At 35.1% G+C, this 14,739-nt stretch overlaps 1 protein-coding gene across 6 annotated transcripts in view; it reads right to left on the bottom strand.

Annotated features, from left to right (window-relative positions):
- LOC107753260 (cadherin-18) overlaps positions 1-14,739 on the bottom strand; it is a 136,097-nt gene that overhangs the window by 24,900 nt on the left and 96,458 nt on the right. For all 6 annotated transcript variants that reach the window (XM_016569384.1, XM_016569387.1, XM_016569385.1 and 3 more), the window contains exons 7-9: positions 12,710-12,963; positions 10,855-10,991; positions 2,725-2,846 (exon numbers count right to left, since the gene is read on the bottom strand). In XM_016569384.1, the coding sequence (XP_016424870.1) occupies positions 2,725-2,846; positions 10,855-10,991; positions 12,710-12,963 (513 nt within the window). The remainder of the gene's footprint in view (positions 1-2,724; positions 2,847-10,854; positions 10,992-12,709; positions 12,964-14,739) is intronic.

The following is a 14,739-nucleotide window of genomic DNA, read 5'->3' as shown; positions in this document are numbered from 1 at the left end:
TGGTAACGGTACGGTTCACTTGGAACCCCAACCGAGGTGGTACTAAAAAAGTACCAGGTACCAGGTACTGTACCCAGTGGAAAAACCCCCAAAAGTGAACCGTCCCGAGCCGTACCGTGCCGTACCATGCAGTGGAAAAGCGCCATAAACACTATTGGCTGAGGTTAGTAAACATAACATAGCGTAGCATGGCATAGCATAGCATAGCATAGCATAGCATAACATAACATAACATAACATAACATAACATAACATAACATATAATCCTTAAAGCTGAATTTAAGTCTTCAGTGTCACATGAAATTATTCTGATATTTTGATTTGCTGCTTAAGAAACATTTCTTATTATTATCATATTATTATATGATGTTGAAATCAGTAATTTTTTTTCATGATATTCATGATTTTTCATGATTCTTTAATGGATAGAAAGTTTTACAAATCTGTTTATTTGAAATGGAAATCTTTTATAACATTATAAATTATTTTAATGTAACTTTTGATAAATAATAATATTTTTTTTTTTGAAAGTTTGGGAGAAAGTAAGTATTTAGCAAGACTGCTTTAAATTCATCAAAAGTGAAAGTAAAAACATTTATAATGTCAATAGATTACAATAGAAAATTATATATCAGTTTTCACAAAATTAAGTACCAAAAACTGTTTTAAACACTGATAATAATAAGAACCATTATTAATAATTGAGCACCGGTAATAACTGACAATAATTGTGCAGCAAATCAGCATATTAGAATGATTTCTGAAGGAACATGTGAAACTGAAGATACATGTACATACACACGCTTCAGCTTTAACACCTGAGCCAACTTATCAAATCAAACTGACAAAGAACTGTTAAAACAGTTAAAGGGGTCATATGATGCTATTTTAAAGATCATTATTTTGTGTATTTGGTGCAACAGAATATGCTGACGTGCTTTAATGTTCAAAAAACACATTATTTTTCAAATACTGTACATTATTGTAGGTCCTCTATGCCCCGCCTCTCTCAAACACGTCGTTTTCAACAAAGCCCCCTCCTTTGACAAGCGCAGTCTGCTCTGATTGGCCAGCTGACCCAGTGCATTGTGATTGGCCGAACACCACAAGCACGCGTCGGAAATGTAACCCCTCCTACCATAATCGCAAGCTTCAAGCTTTCAAAGTAAATATCAAGACAGTTAATAATGTCGTTAGTTTTACCATCAGTTCAAGCACGAAAGGACAACAGAGTCGCGTGACAGACACAGTAATGATGCAGTACACAAGCCACGGTTAAGACAGCTGACGTGCTATGATTTCTGACAGGCAGTTCACTCTCCTGTGATGTGACCCTGTTCCCCTCACACACACACACACGACACGTTACTCTGCGCTGCGCAAAACTCCACATTTGAACAGTCAATAGCAAATACTTAAACTAATAACAAAACAGTAGTATAAGTTGCATCAACGATTTAACAGACTTTAATTGCAGTGTTCTTAATCTTTATAAGTTAGTAGTACTGTTCGGGTTTACAGTGTGGGGGCGTGTTAGAACGAGCCGTTTTAGGTAGGCGTGGCTGACTCTTAACTTTTATAAAGAATATATCTTTGGATTTGAGACTTTAGTCTTTGCAACTTTACAGATCTTCTTTATGCACCAAGAGCTTGTAACACTCCAAAGAGAAAGGAAAACTTGAAATCGCATCATATGACCCCTTTAGTTAAATACTTTCTCTTATCCCATCTTAAATGCAATCAACTGTAAGTAAACATCAGTAGGCGGATTTTGCCAAACAGTCTAAACTGGCGCTGTCAAAACATTTCTCTGTTTCTTTGAACCAGCTGAATCTTCAACCAGACCACTCGGCAACAACAGATCAACCAATGATGTGAGTTTAGGGGCGGGGCCATCTGTTTTTTCCGACCAATGGCAGATGAGGAAGGAGTTTGCGACACCTGTTTGAAAACGGTCTTTATTTTCATTTTTTTCAAACTTTTATTTAAGTCAGTTTGGTGATTCTAGTAGTGCAGAAAGTACACACTCCACTTAAAACACATGAAAAATGCACAGAAGCACTTTAATGTGCCACTCCCGTAATGTAGTGTAGATCATTTTTGGAATTGGATGTACTGTTTTATGTTTGGATCACAGGGGATATTAAAATAGGCTTGACCTCATCTGTCCTTCATTTTCTCTCGCTCTCATCCCTCTCTTTCTTTCGGCCGCTGGTGAAAAACAGCATTTCAAAATTAAATGGAAAAGTGTGGGTAGGAAAATAGGAGTGTGCTTTAGTGAGTCAGAGCTGTCACGCTTTGTTGATCAGATTTTTATTCTCATTGAGAGATGATTAGCATTCCTATAACCCCTTTCCATTTTTCTATTTCAGACCCTCTAAATATTCAGCTCGCTCTTTTTTCCACACCATTCATGGCAGGGAACTCTGATATGTAAATCCATATTGATCAAACCCATATTATAATCTTTCATATGCCCAACTTAACATTTGTTAATACAGTAACTGCTTGCATTTTTAATCACAAAAATACATATTTATGCATGTCATGCATATACATTATGCTCATCAGTAAGTAAACTGATTAAAACAACAGTTAGTTTGATTACTTCAGTTGTTACATTCATTTTAAGGAGACTCGGCCTCCCTCGCCTTCTCTGCCAGGGAAAGAAGGTGTCAGAGAGAAAGCGAGACAGAGAAACAGTTCAGCTGTTATGGGACTTGCCTGTCCTGCTCTGGTGCTTTCACAGATGATGATCTCGTCTTCTGTGTTGATCATTGGAGGATTGTCGTTCACATCTAGAACCTGCACTGTAACAGGCACATGGCTCTGAAGACTGGGGTTATCTGAAAACAAAAGAAAACACTGGATTGCATGTGGAAAAAAAAAAACTCAGAAAGCTTATGTGAAAGAATATCTGAACATTAAGCAGCTTTTTGTGGACAGAAGATAATGGTAATGGAGATTCATCTATCCATTAAAACATTAATACACCCATCATCTCATCGGTCCATCCCTTTAATCATACATTAAATCCATCTGTGGCACATTTAAAGTGCTTAAACAACAAAAATCACTTGAAAATGATGCATGACTTCTCATGAAGATATTTCTTAGAAGTTTCAAAAACAATCAAACTTACACTTACACTATTTTCATTGATTTGAAATGAAAGTTTGCAGAAATCTAAATCAAAATAACCATATTTAAAAATGTTAAAACATGGTAACATGATCTGAGAGTACTACACTCTTATTAGCAGCTGAAAGCATTATCAAATTAGCAAGATATTTAATTAACAAACACACAGAAGATCAGGGGATGTGTAGAACTTTATAAAATGACAGTCGTTCCCATTATGTAGAAATAATGACAGATTCCATGTTCACATTAGTGAACTGGAATGTGGTTTTGATGAATATCGAATTACATAAAAAAAACAACAGATAAACAAATAACATGGCAATGGCCAATTAATTTCTGATTAGCAAACACAGGTTATGCAAATTTCTATCAAGTCTGTCTCAAAAGAACACATATCTGAACTGTAATTTCTTAGAGAAAAGTACATTTGCATGCACTCCTTGATCCCTGGGTGTGACCCGGCTAATTTTGTTTACAAATTGGCTAAATCATCTAATAGCAATTCTCAGTGAGTCGGACCCATACTGATTGAATTAATTTGAATCAAAACACTATAAATACAAAAACGCAGAAATTAACAAGACATTATAATGCTCATAAATTAAAAACAGACCCACAACAAGGATATAAAAATATTATGTGCAATTATAAATTGAGTAATTAACAAGATAAATTATATTCAGTTAGGGCCTTTTGAAATAGCTTTGCATCATTTAGACTCACGTATCAACGTTTCTAATTAATTAACTATGATATAACAAAAAAGAAAAAAAAAATACTTTTTTGTAAGTTCATACCAAAGCATGGATGGATGGATATTTTACGCCAGTAAATTCAAATTAGCACTAAAATACGATAGTTACTCCTTCTTTCTTTGCGTGAACATTTGGGCGGTGTTATGCAAATCTTCCCACATCGTGACGTAGATATGTGGGGGCGTGTTAGAACGAGCCGTTTTAGGTAGGCGTGGCTGACTCTTAACTTTTATAAAGAATATCTCTTTGGATTTGAGACTTTAGTCTTTGCAACTTTACAGATCTTCTTTATGCACCAAGAGCTTGTAACACTCCAAAGAGAAAGAAAAAAATTGAAATCGCATTATATGACCCCTTTAAACATTCTGTCTTTCTCTGCTGCATTATTTGTTCTCTGTTTCTCAACTCAATCTTTTTGTTTACTGCTTTTTAGTATTCATTTCAACCAATCTTTATCTCCTGCCTCTTCTTTGCTGTCTTTCTGTTACTCCCTTCTCTTCGTATGAATCTCTCATCAATGTGAAATTGTATGGTTAAAAATGAGATATAATTCGTTTTGGGTCATTTGAGTCATTGGTCTCATTAATCTATTATTTATTCCAGAGCAAATAGTTTTGTCTGAGAGCAAAATCTCATCACATTATATTTTAAATAACTTTAATGCTGTATGTCAGTTTTTGTTTCAGCAGGGTCACTGCAGTATTTAAATGTGGTTGTCACTCTTGAAATTTGACAGTGTGTACGTGACCGTGGATCGTTACCATATGAATGATTTTTACTTTTTTTACTTCAAATGAAAGGTTGTAATGTTGTGATTCATCTTAAGAGATGGTTTGGTATTTTTCTTTAAGAAATGTTGAACCAAAACAACTGAGTTGTCTCTCACTGTTATGCTCTAATGTGATGTGAGCTGAGCGTAGGCTTTCTAATATCTAGCAAAAAACAGCCAGATCTATCAGTTTTATAATACAGAATATTCATGCACCACAACTAGAAGTAGCTAATAAAATAGCACGGTATCGGCCAATGGCACAGCTACTGTTAAATGCAATAAATGTGCGTATAATTGCTGAGACGTCTTATAAGCGCACAGGCCAAGTGAGTTCCGCTCCCTCGTCATCCTCACTAATGAGCACTCTAACATGAATTTACACCCACAGCTGGACCAGAAACGAACATTTCTCAGAATGAATCCTTTAACGGCAAGCCATCTCCATGGCAACAAACACACCATTAGTTTTGAAAAAAACGTACTCACTTCAATGTATCTTTGATTGCATACAACAATGTTAAACACAAACACATCAAAGCAACATCAGAAATGTGATTGTGTTCTGTCATTTTGCTTATTTACCTTTTGGGATGTTTGTGTTGTGTTTACACAGAGGAATATTTTATTGCACTTTCATAGCTCAGATTTGATTGTGATTCTTAGAAATGTTGCTTTGCAATTATCAAGTGTATCTCTAGTATCTTAAGTTTATCTCTGGTTTATAAAAATAAAAAAGACACAAGTGAGGCAATTGTTCACAAAAAGTAAGAGTGCAGTGTTACATATCTCAGATAATGTGGTCATAAAATATACCGTGAAAGCACAGTAAGCTGAAGTATCGGCCAAATGCATGTATGAACTGAATGAGAAATGTTGAAGAACACAGATCTGAGCACGGTTTGAGAGAGTTAAGATCTCTTCGGAGGCTCTCGAAGAGATGAATGTATATCTCTGAGCAGCAGACTTATGCAAAGTCTCCATTTGATCTCATTGCTGTCTAGGGAAAATAAGTGAGATATTAAAGCGATGTGTGATTTTTCATTCACATACTGGATAAATGTGGAATATGATTATCATATAGAAGACTGAATGTGTGTCATTGGTGCTGGGTGTAAGGGTAATTACTCTGATAAAATCTGCAGCAGAAGAGTCAGATGACTCCATTTACATTACTGCCTGTGATTTTTATCATCTGGGAGATTATATACTCCCAATCTTTCCCTGTTTTTGTTCTCTAGCATGAGTGCGTTTGTTAAAGGTGTATTTCACTCAAAAAAAAAACAAAAAAAAATTTACATTCTGCTGTCATTTCCTCACCCTCATTTTGCTCCAAACTGGAATTACCTGCTTCTGCGTAATGTTGCTGATTGCTATTTTTCATTCAATTAGAAAGCATCAAAAAGGGCATAAAGGCACAATATAGCTGTGAGCTATATTGCACATTTTCTGAAATCATATGATGAGCTTTGAGGAACACACAGTAAGGTAATAAAGTACTCCTGCAGTCACTAATTTAATTACTTAAAACTCATCTTTAATAATTAAAATTATATATTTATACACCTTTTTGTTCTCACAAAAAAATATATTTATTTTTAATTTTATTTATTTTTATTATTTTTTTCCCCGTTCCAGAAGGAAAATACACACAAAGACCAAGGCAGGCATAATTTCTACAATAAAACAAAAACAAAGTCCCCTTGCAGTCACCAATTTAATCGCTTAAAACTCATCTTTAATAATCAAATTACATATTTAAACATTTTTCTAGTGAAAGTTATTTATTTATTTTTATATTCTTTATTTTATTTATTTTTTTTTTCAGAGGGAAAATACATATGACCAAGGCAGGCATACTTTTTTTTTTTTTTTTACAATAAAACAAAAACATTAATGTTAATATGGATACAATATTATAAACAAGAATGTATGCCATCAGTCCTGGAAACAGTTCTCTAATCTTATAGAGGTTTTGTAAAATGGCTTCAATATAACTCTACACCCTGACCTCATTTAGTATATGCGGACACATTAATATGCAAATTAGTCCCCGCATCATCCACCCCATTGCCATTGTGCAGTGTAGAAAATGCTACACAATGGCAAGTGCCAATATTGGATTAATTCAGCCAATAATGCTTGAACCAGAAACTGATTGATGATGAAGAAGAGGACGAGCGAATTATACAGGGTCGTCTACAAGTCCACATATCAGAGTGGTAATGCATTTTATGTATCACTCTCTACAATGTCAGACATGTAACGGTAATTGATATAATGGTTGTACTTTAGGGCCAGTTCTCACTATTAACTAGCTGCTTATTAGCATGCATATGATATTACTAGCATATTGGCGGTTTATTAGTACTTATAAAGCACATATTAATGCCTTATTCTGCATGACCACATTTTAGGTCCCGTAATCCTACCCCACACCTAAACTTAACAACTACCTGACTAACTATTAATAAGCCCATGTCTTATTAAGGGGAGCCGAGCTCCCCCTAGCTCCCCCGTAGTTCGCACCCTGGTGCTGACTGATGAATTTGCACATGGCACATTGTCTTTAAGCTTATTAAAAACACCAGCTAGACAAGTTAACAACATTAGTTTTGACCACAGGATGGGCTTTAAATCTACCACATCTACCATGTTCAAAAGAGTGCTGATGTTCAATCTGTGGATGAATCTTTTTTTTTAAGGTGGATCTTTCAAAGAATCTGGTTAAAAAAACTAGATCTGAAAGATGCAATCATAAAGCAGACTGAACTGGTTCTCAAATTCAACTAAATCAATGGTCTGGATACAGCAATTAACATCTCACTGGAGGGGAATTTTATGAGTGAACAACATCTACAACTACACTCAGACTGTATAGCAGCAGGACACAGCACACAAGCCATTTAGATCACTTTAATGATATTTTACAGTGCTTCTGGATCTATTTTGAAGCTTGAAAGCTTTTGGCCCCATTCATTTTAATTGCATGGGAAAACAACAACAATAACAACAACCAGCAGTCTTCATTTTTCTCTTTCCACAGAAGAAAGAAAGTCATACGGGTTCGAAACAACATGAGGGGTGAGTAAATAACCACAATTTTAATTTCTGAGCTAGCTATTCCTTATGTGCTTAGAGGTGCGATCTTTGACTATTAACAGGCCTGCAGAGTTAATTTCACAGCAGCGGGAGGGCGAGCGATTTTCAAAGAGAGAAAGCGAACGGCAGTCCGTTTCTCATGAGTGCATGAGGCGTTTATTGCCGAGACTGTCTTTGCAGACTAATTTGCGAGTTATTAAAGTGGCGAAGCTCAACCAGCATGCTTTCTGGTACCCACCTTCCTCTGTTGCCATGACAGTGATGTTGTGCCAGGGCGTGTCCTCGCGGTCCAGGAGCTGAGTAGTTCTGATGACTCCACTGATGGATTCGATATCGAAATACACCGCTTTGTCTTCTCTCTGTATATAATTTAAAATATATTATGTATATGAATTATATTACATTATACAATGAATTTAATAAAAATGAATTAAAAACACAATTATTTTTCTCTAATCTAATTTTTCTCTAATTAATCAAGATTATTCATACCTAACATTTAAATTTGTTATCAGTTTTTTTATCATAAATATTTTCGTGAGTTATCAAATATTTTCACAATGAATCTCCAAATTAACATAAAAATACCATAAAGATGATATATTTTAAATATCTGTTTAAATGGCATCTTTTTTACTAAGTAAAAAGACGAATAAACAAATAAGACAAATGGACAAATAAATAATAATAATTAACAAATAAAAATAATAATTAAACATAATAATTTGATAGCAAAAACAGCTTCAAATTTTATAACACTCAAATCTAGACACCATTTCTAACTTCACATGGCATAACACTATGCCACCCAGTTTGATGACAGATCACTGTAGAAATACAGAGTGGAATATATAATATGAAAAACACTGTGACTTCATGGAAAGATGAGAGGTTCATTTATACTAAAGAATAATGCACTAAAAACTAAAGAGTACTTTTTACAGTTTCTAATTAACTGAGTTTGAATTACGTTACAAAACGTGCACATTGAGCATTAACATTGCCTTGAAACTATTTAAGTTTATTTTGTTAATATGATTTCCCTAAATGATCAATCAGCTTGCAGACAGCAAACAGGTCATTTTCAGTGAGATTTATGAGAGCTTTTGGGTATATGCACAGATTTATACTGTATATATTCCAGGTGAAATAACAGTGAATCACAGCTTTAGATAACAGACCTGACACAACCTAAAGATTATAAAAAGAAAGAAAAGAAAAGAAAAACACTACAGGAGAAAAGTGCAAGGAGAAAAACTGCAGTGAGACGCATTAGTTGGACATGATTAATAAATCCTCAAGTGAAATGCTTGGTAAAGATGCTCAAAAGAAGGACTGTCAGATTCTCCACATTGAAATAAACTTAAATTAAACCACATTTGCATTTTCTAAAATAAATACTAGAGTGTGCAAGGCAGCCAAAATTAGTGTTAACATTTTATGTAACCATAAGATTTTAGTTGTGGTTCTGCTGTTTTGGTTTTGTGGGGGGTCAAGGTTTACTGGTTAGCATGGTTGGGTTAGCTAGTAGATGGCAAAAAACATTTCCCAATTAATGGCAGTTAAAAAGCGGCCATATATTTTGATGATGAAAATAAGTAAATAATAATAATAATAATTAGTAATAGATTGAAACTATATCAATACACCATCCAAAATCCCTCTACTTGCTGAAAAACAGCATAAGTGCATAAGTACTCTAAAAAATGATTTCTGTTTTTAGTAGCTTCCATCATGCTAACTAGGCAGAAATATAATACACACAAAAATATTCTCAGCAAAACACAACAGCTCATCCCGAAATCCTGTTAATGCAACACCAGGGTGTCTACTGTGAAGAATATGCCTTTAAAAAACATTTTCCCTGCAAAGTCTCAAGAGACAAATGCTTTACATGAAATATGATAATGATCAGATGCATCATTATAACAGTTAGGAACAAAACTAAGGAGATAACAGTGACCTTGCTTATTTTTCCATTAAGCTAATGCTGATTCTCAAACTTCTATGCCATTTTATTTTTATGCTAATGGAGATGATGCAGAATAAATTCTTCTATGGGAATGAAATGCTGTTTTTTTTTTTTTTATGGGAAGTGCATATTAAAATCGGGGGAACAGAAATGCAATAAAAAAAAATAGTTTAAATGTGTTATCCTTCAACGCAGACTAAAAAAAAGGCCAGGGATTATTTATGAGACTTTTCTCGTTTTCTCTTATGTGTTTTATTTATTTATTTATAGCAGTGATAAATGCTGATGTAAAAAAAAAAAAAAAAACATTAGTGTTAAACTGACAATCTCACTCACTCACATCAACCAATGAGATCGCAGCATTCACATGACTGTGAGTGTTACGGCCTCTCCGTCACGCACGGACTGTGAAGGTTCATTTAAAGATGGCTTGAAAACACGTCCTCAAACCACCAGTACAGGGAGATGCTAATAAACCATACAGGTCATATCTCATTACCACAAGAAAATGTGCACCGTCCTTGACTGCGTGAGACATGAGAGAGAAATAGCAATAAGGATTTTACACTTTATGCCTTTTACTGCCAGTGAAAGGAACATTCTGATATAGTATTTTTCATTCCTGTTGTTTGCTTGCATGTCATCCTAATGCTATTTTCTCCATGTTCTACAGACTATGATGTGCACAACATTGCCTTTCATATTAAGACTCCTCATTTTCTTTTGTTTTCTAAACTTTCATTTATATATAATATGATTCTTATGGACTTTTCACACTTAACATAGATTATCTTGGTGAAATATTTCACACTCTTCATCCAGTATATTATTTCTGGTTAGTAATTAATTCTGGGCAGTTCAATTTTCTCACTGTGCATTTATAAACCCAGGGTTAATGCATATTGAATATTTGCATAATTATATACATTTAAAACATGAATCAGTCAAGTACAGCACACAGCATGCAACGATTTAATAATAACCTTTGTGCCATTTCCAGACTGCTTTTTCCATAGACGATTCTATCTCTCTCAATTTTCAATAAAATATTTTTGGAATTAAAAATGAATATTGTGAATATAAAATGTACCAGCATGCTTTCTGGTACCCACCTTCCTCTGTTGCCATGACAGTGATGTTGTGCCAGGGCGTGTCCTCGCGGTCCAGGAGCTGAGTAGTTCTGATGACTCCACTGATGGATTCGATATCGAAATACACCGCTTTGTCTTCTCTCTGCTCGATGAAATACCTAAATATAGAAGAGAGAGCATGAATACTGCATGAGCCTTTCCGTCTTTTTCCTCTCTATATTATCATCATGGTGGCATTATTAGCAAAGACAGCTGGGATGTGCATGATTATCCAAAAGCTTGTATTTCTATACATGACTTCATGTTGTGAAACGTCATGTGTGGTGAGACTTATGGCAGGACTACTCGACTTTACAAAGCTCAGCCTAAAGGGACATATTTTTATTTTTATATCAATTCTTTTTTATTATATTGTCCAAAAGCTTATACCACAGTAATTGTGCATATACAAAAATAGTTAATTATACTGAATTGTAATGATAATCAGAACCAAAACAGATGTTTTTAGCAGGTCCCAGCTGTCTATTCTGGAAAATGGGACGGGGAGCAGCAGCTGATTTGCATTTAAAGAGACAGGCCTGAAAAACAACGTGTTTCTGCTTCCACTCAAAATAGGTGTCATTATAATATCATTCAAAATGATATTATAAATGATCTGTGGAGTATTTTGAGCTGAAACTTCACAGACACATTCTGGGGACACCAGAGACTTATATAACATATTGTAAATGGGGCATAATATGTCTCCTTTAAATAAATAAGAAAGAAAGAAAGTAAGAAAACTCATGCATCAGTTATGTTGTGTTTACACCAGGTGGGATGAAACATGAATTCTAGTTAATCGGAATCCTCTCCATCGGCATCTCTGGCAGGCAGCATGATATCAGCACTAAAGCAATGATGTTTTTATGAGCTGGCCTGCTCACACCTCTCTTTCATTAGAGTGTGTGGACGTAATTGAGCCTTCGGCAGCAGTGTTTCACTACCATGCTAACATGGGGTGCCTTAACTACTCTAATTAACAATATCCTCCATAGAGAGAAAGAGAGAGAGTCAAAGCAGTAAAAGATCCTTGTATGTCATATCAACTCAATGTCATCCTATTAAATTCGACCTTTACAAAGAGATGTGAGAAATGGGAGGGCATGGAAGAGAGAGAGACAAATTATGTCAGATTATTTTGCTATAGCACTGCATTTGCGCATACACACCATGACTTAATAAAATCCTATACAAACAGTAGTGATTTGCTAGTACAAATTCTAGAAAATTGTATTTTGTGGGTGTATTGCAGGTGACTTACTATGAATTGCACAAATAGCCACACATGCTAACAGTAATATTAAAATTATTATATAAAAATGAAACTGAAAAAATTATATTAAAATTTGTTTATCCACCTTTATATATATATATAAACACACACACACACACACACACACACACACACACACTGTCTGGTTTGCTATCCTTGTGGGGACTCTCCATAGGCGTAATGGTTTTTCAAGTAAGTCCCCACCAGAATAGAAAAACAGGTACACACACACACACACACACACACACACACACACAGAGGACGTTTTACAAAATAGCATGCTAAATATGTAGTTAAGTAGAGAGATACAATAAAATAAAAATAACAAATAAAAAAAATATTTAAAAATAAATAATAAAATAAAATTTAAGTATATATAAATAATAAAAAAAAAAGTCTCATCAGCAGGTGAGCTCAGACATTTTTGCACTTGCATCTAGGAATGGGTCACAATAGTGGTCTAACTGACTTTGGTGGTCTAATGTGACATTTTGGCCTGTGTGTGATTGTACTCTATTATGGGTGAGAGTGTTATTTTAGCAGTTTATTATGTCTTCTAACCTGACAGGGCTGTTTTTGCTGTCTGGGTCTCTCGCTGTGACGGCTCCCACTTCAGTTCCTACCCTGGTGTTCTCGTACACCTCCATAATGTAATAATCCATTGAGAAAACTGGCGGCTCATCCACGTCTCCGACTGTGATCTTGAGCGTGGCGTCGTCTTTGAACGAGCCCAGATAGGTGAAGTGTGGATCCAGGTGTGTGTTCTCTGCAGCAATGTGAAGACTGTAATGCTTCTTCTTCTCATAGTTCAGTGGCTAAAAAGAGAAAACAGAAAAATTAACTAGATTACAAATCAGGGAATAGAATAGAATCACCCCCCCTTTAAAATAATCACATGTTGTTGCTTTGCAGTCTGAAATGAAGACGAACACAGTTTTTGTTTTATCCAGCTGTATTTACTCAGTGCAACTTATAACATCCAAGTTATAAACAAAAACTATAGTTTAACAATGATACTAAAATATCACTGTTACAAATAAACATACTTGGATCACAAATCAGGGTTATTATTGTTAACTAAAACTAAAACCATAAAAAAATAATATTTTATATTTTTATATGTAATAAAGCATTACCTTAAATAATATAAAATAATATATTATAAAATAAAAAAGGTAATTTTTTATCTCACAATTCTGACTTTTTTCACGCAATTGCGAGTTAAAGTCCAATTTTGAGGGTGGGAAAAAGACTGATATGTTCTCAGAATTGCGAGTTTATATCACACAAGTCTGACTTTATAACTCGCAATTGCGAGTTAAAGTCCAATTTTGAGGGTGGGAAAAAGACTGATATGTTCTCAGAATTGCGAGTTTATATCTCACAATTCTGACTTTTTCTCAGAATTGTGAGATATAAACTCGCAATTCTGAGAACATATCAGTCTTTTTCCCACCCTCAAAATTGGACTTTAACTCGCAATTGCGAGTTTATATCACACAAGTAAAGTTGCCGCCTGGCTGGCCATGGTTCAGCTTTTTACGACTCTCATCTGGTTTGTGTGATGTTCGGAAATGCCTTACACTGTTACAAAAATACATAATACATATACTTTGCTTTCAGTCAGTCAGTTTTAGCCACTTTCTTGGTGGCTTCTAGTGGTTTCAAGTACTCCAAAATATTATGAGCCGAGATCATATTGAGGTCAGTCTTTTTCTTCCGGAGTACAGAAGTTAAATCGCTCTCTAGATGGGGTCACATCTGTAAACACCATGAAACCTGCCCGACCTTCAACGCTGTCTCGCCGGACAGATCTGGCAGGCATTTATTTACAAGACTGGCTTTTGGAAAACTCAGTATTCACTGAATTCACAGCTTTCCTGACCCCCAGGACTGAGTGGGGAATTGAAGAAGCTCAGAATACAGAAAATAAACCATTGATGAGCATCTGAGCCCCGAAGAGCGCCAGACGCCTGGTTGACCCATTCTGGCTAGACAGATTATATATATATCTGTCAGTGATTTCAGTGTGTGCAGCTTCAGATATTACGCTATTTTGACAACATCTTGACTTGGATAATTATGCCATCCTGTTTTGTTCTTTTGTTGAAGGTCTACAAGCAACACTCAAGTGAAAAGTGTGAAAAACTGAAAACATTTCACAATCCAGAGGTTATTCAGGGTTTTGAACTCGTTAATGAGGTTTTGTGCATGACTGCAGCTTTTTCGCCTTTTGTATTTTCGCTGTTTGTTTGTCATCTCTGCAGGATAAATCAAGTGTTTAAGGCTTCTGAGATATTCACTACAATACTAATATAAGCTAGATTTTGTACTGTCCAGATTCGACTCATGTCCTCTTCCAGCGCATGTCTGGGATTGTCTGGCCCATTTTATCCTAAGCCTGGTGAAAGTTTGATTACTGAGAAAAGTAAGCACACCTATCCTCAATAAACCACAACATTTGAGACATCATTCATATCTGCAGCAGCAGCACAAATAACAAATGACAAGTTAAGACCTAAAGTTTAACTACTACATGAACTTTAATTTCCCAGGGGGGCGTTTTTTTTTTTTTTTCCTTTTTAGATATT

The sequence above is a fragment of the Sinocyclocheilus rhinocerous genome, unplaced genomic scaffold (assembly GCF_001515625.1).
Source record: "Sinocyclocheilus rhinocerous isolate Xijiao unplaced genomic scaffold, SAMN03320098_v1.1 scaffold411, whole genome shotgun sequence".
Classification (NCBI taxonomy): domain Eukaryota; kingdom Metazoa; phylum Chordata; class Actinopteri; order Cypriniformes; family Cyprinidae; genus Sinocyclocheilus; species Sinocyclocheilus rhinocerous.
This window is presented reverse-complemented; position numbering and strand designations above follow the sequence as displayed.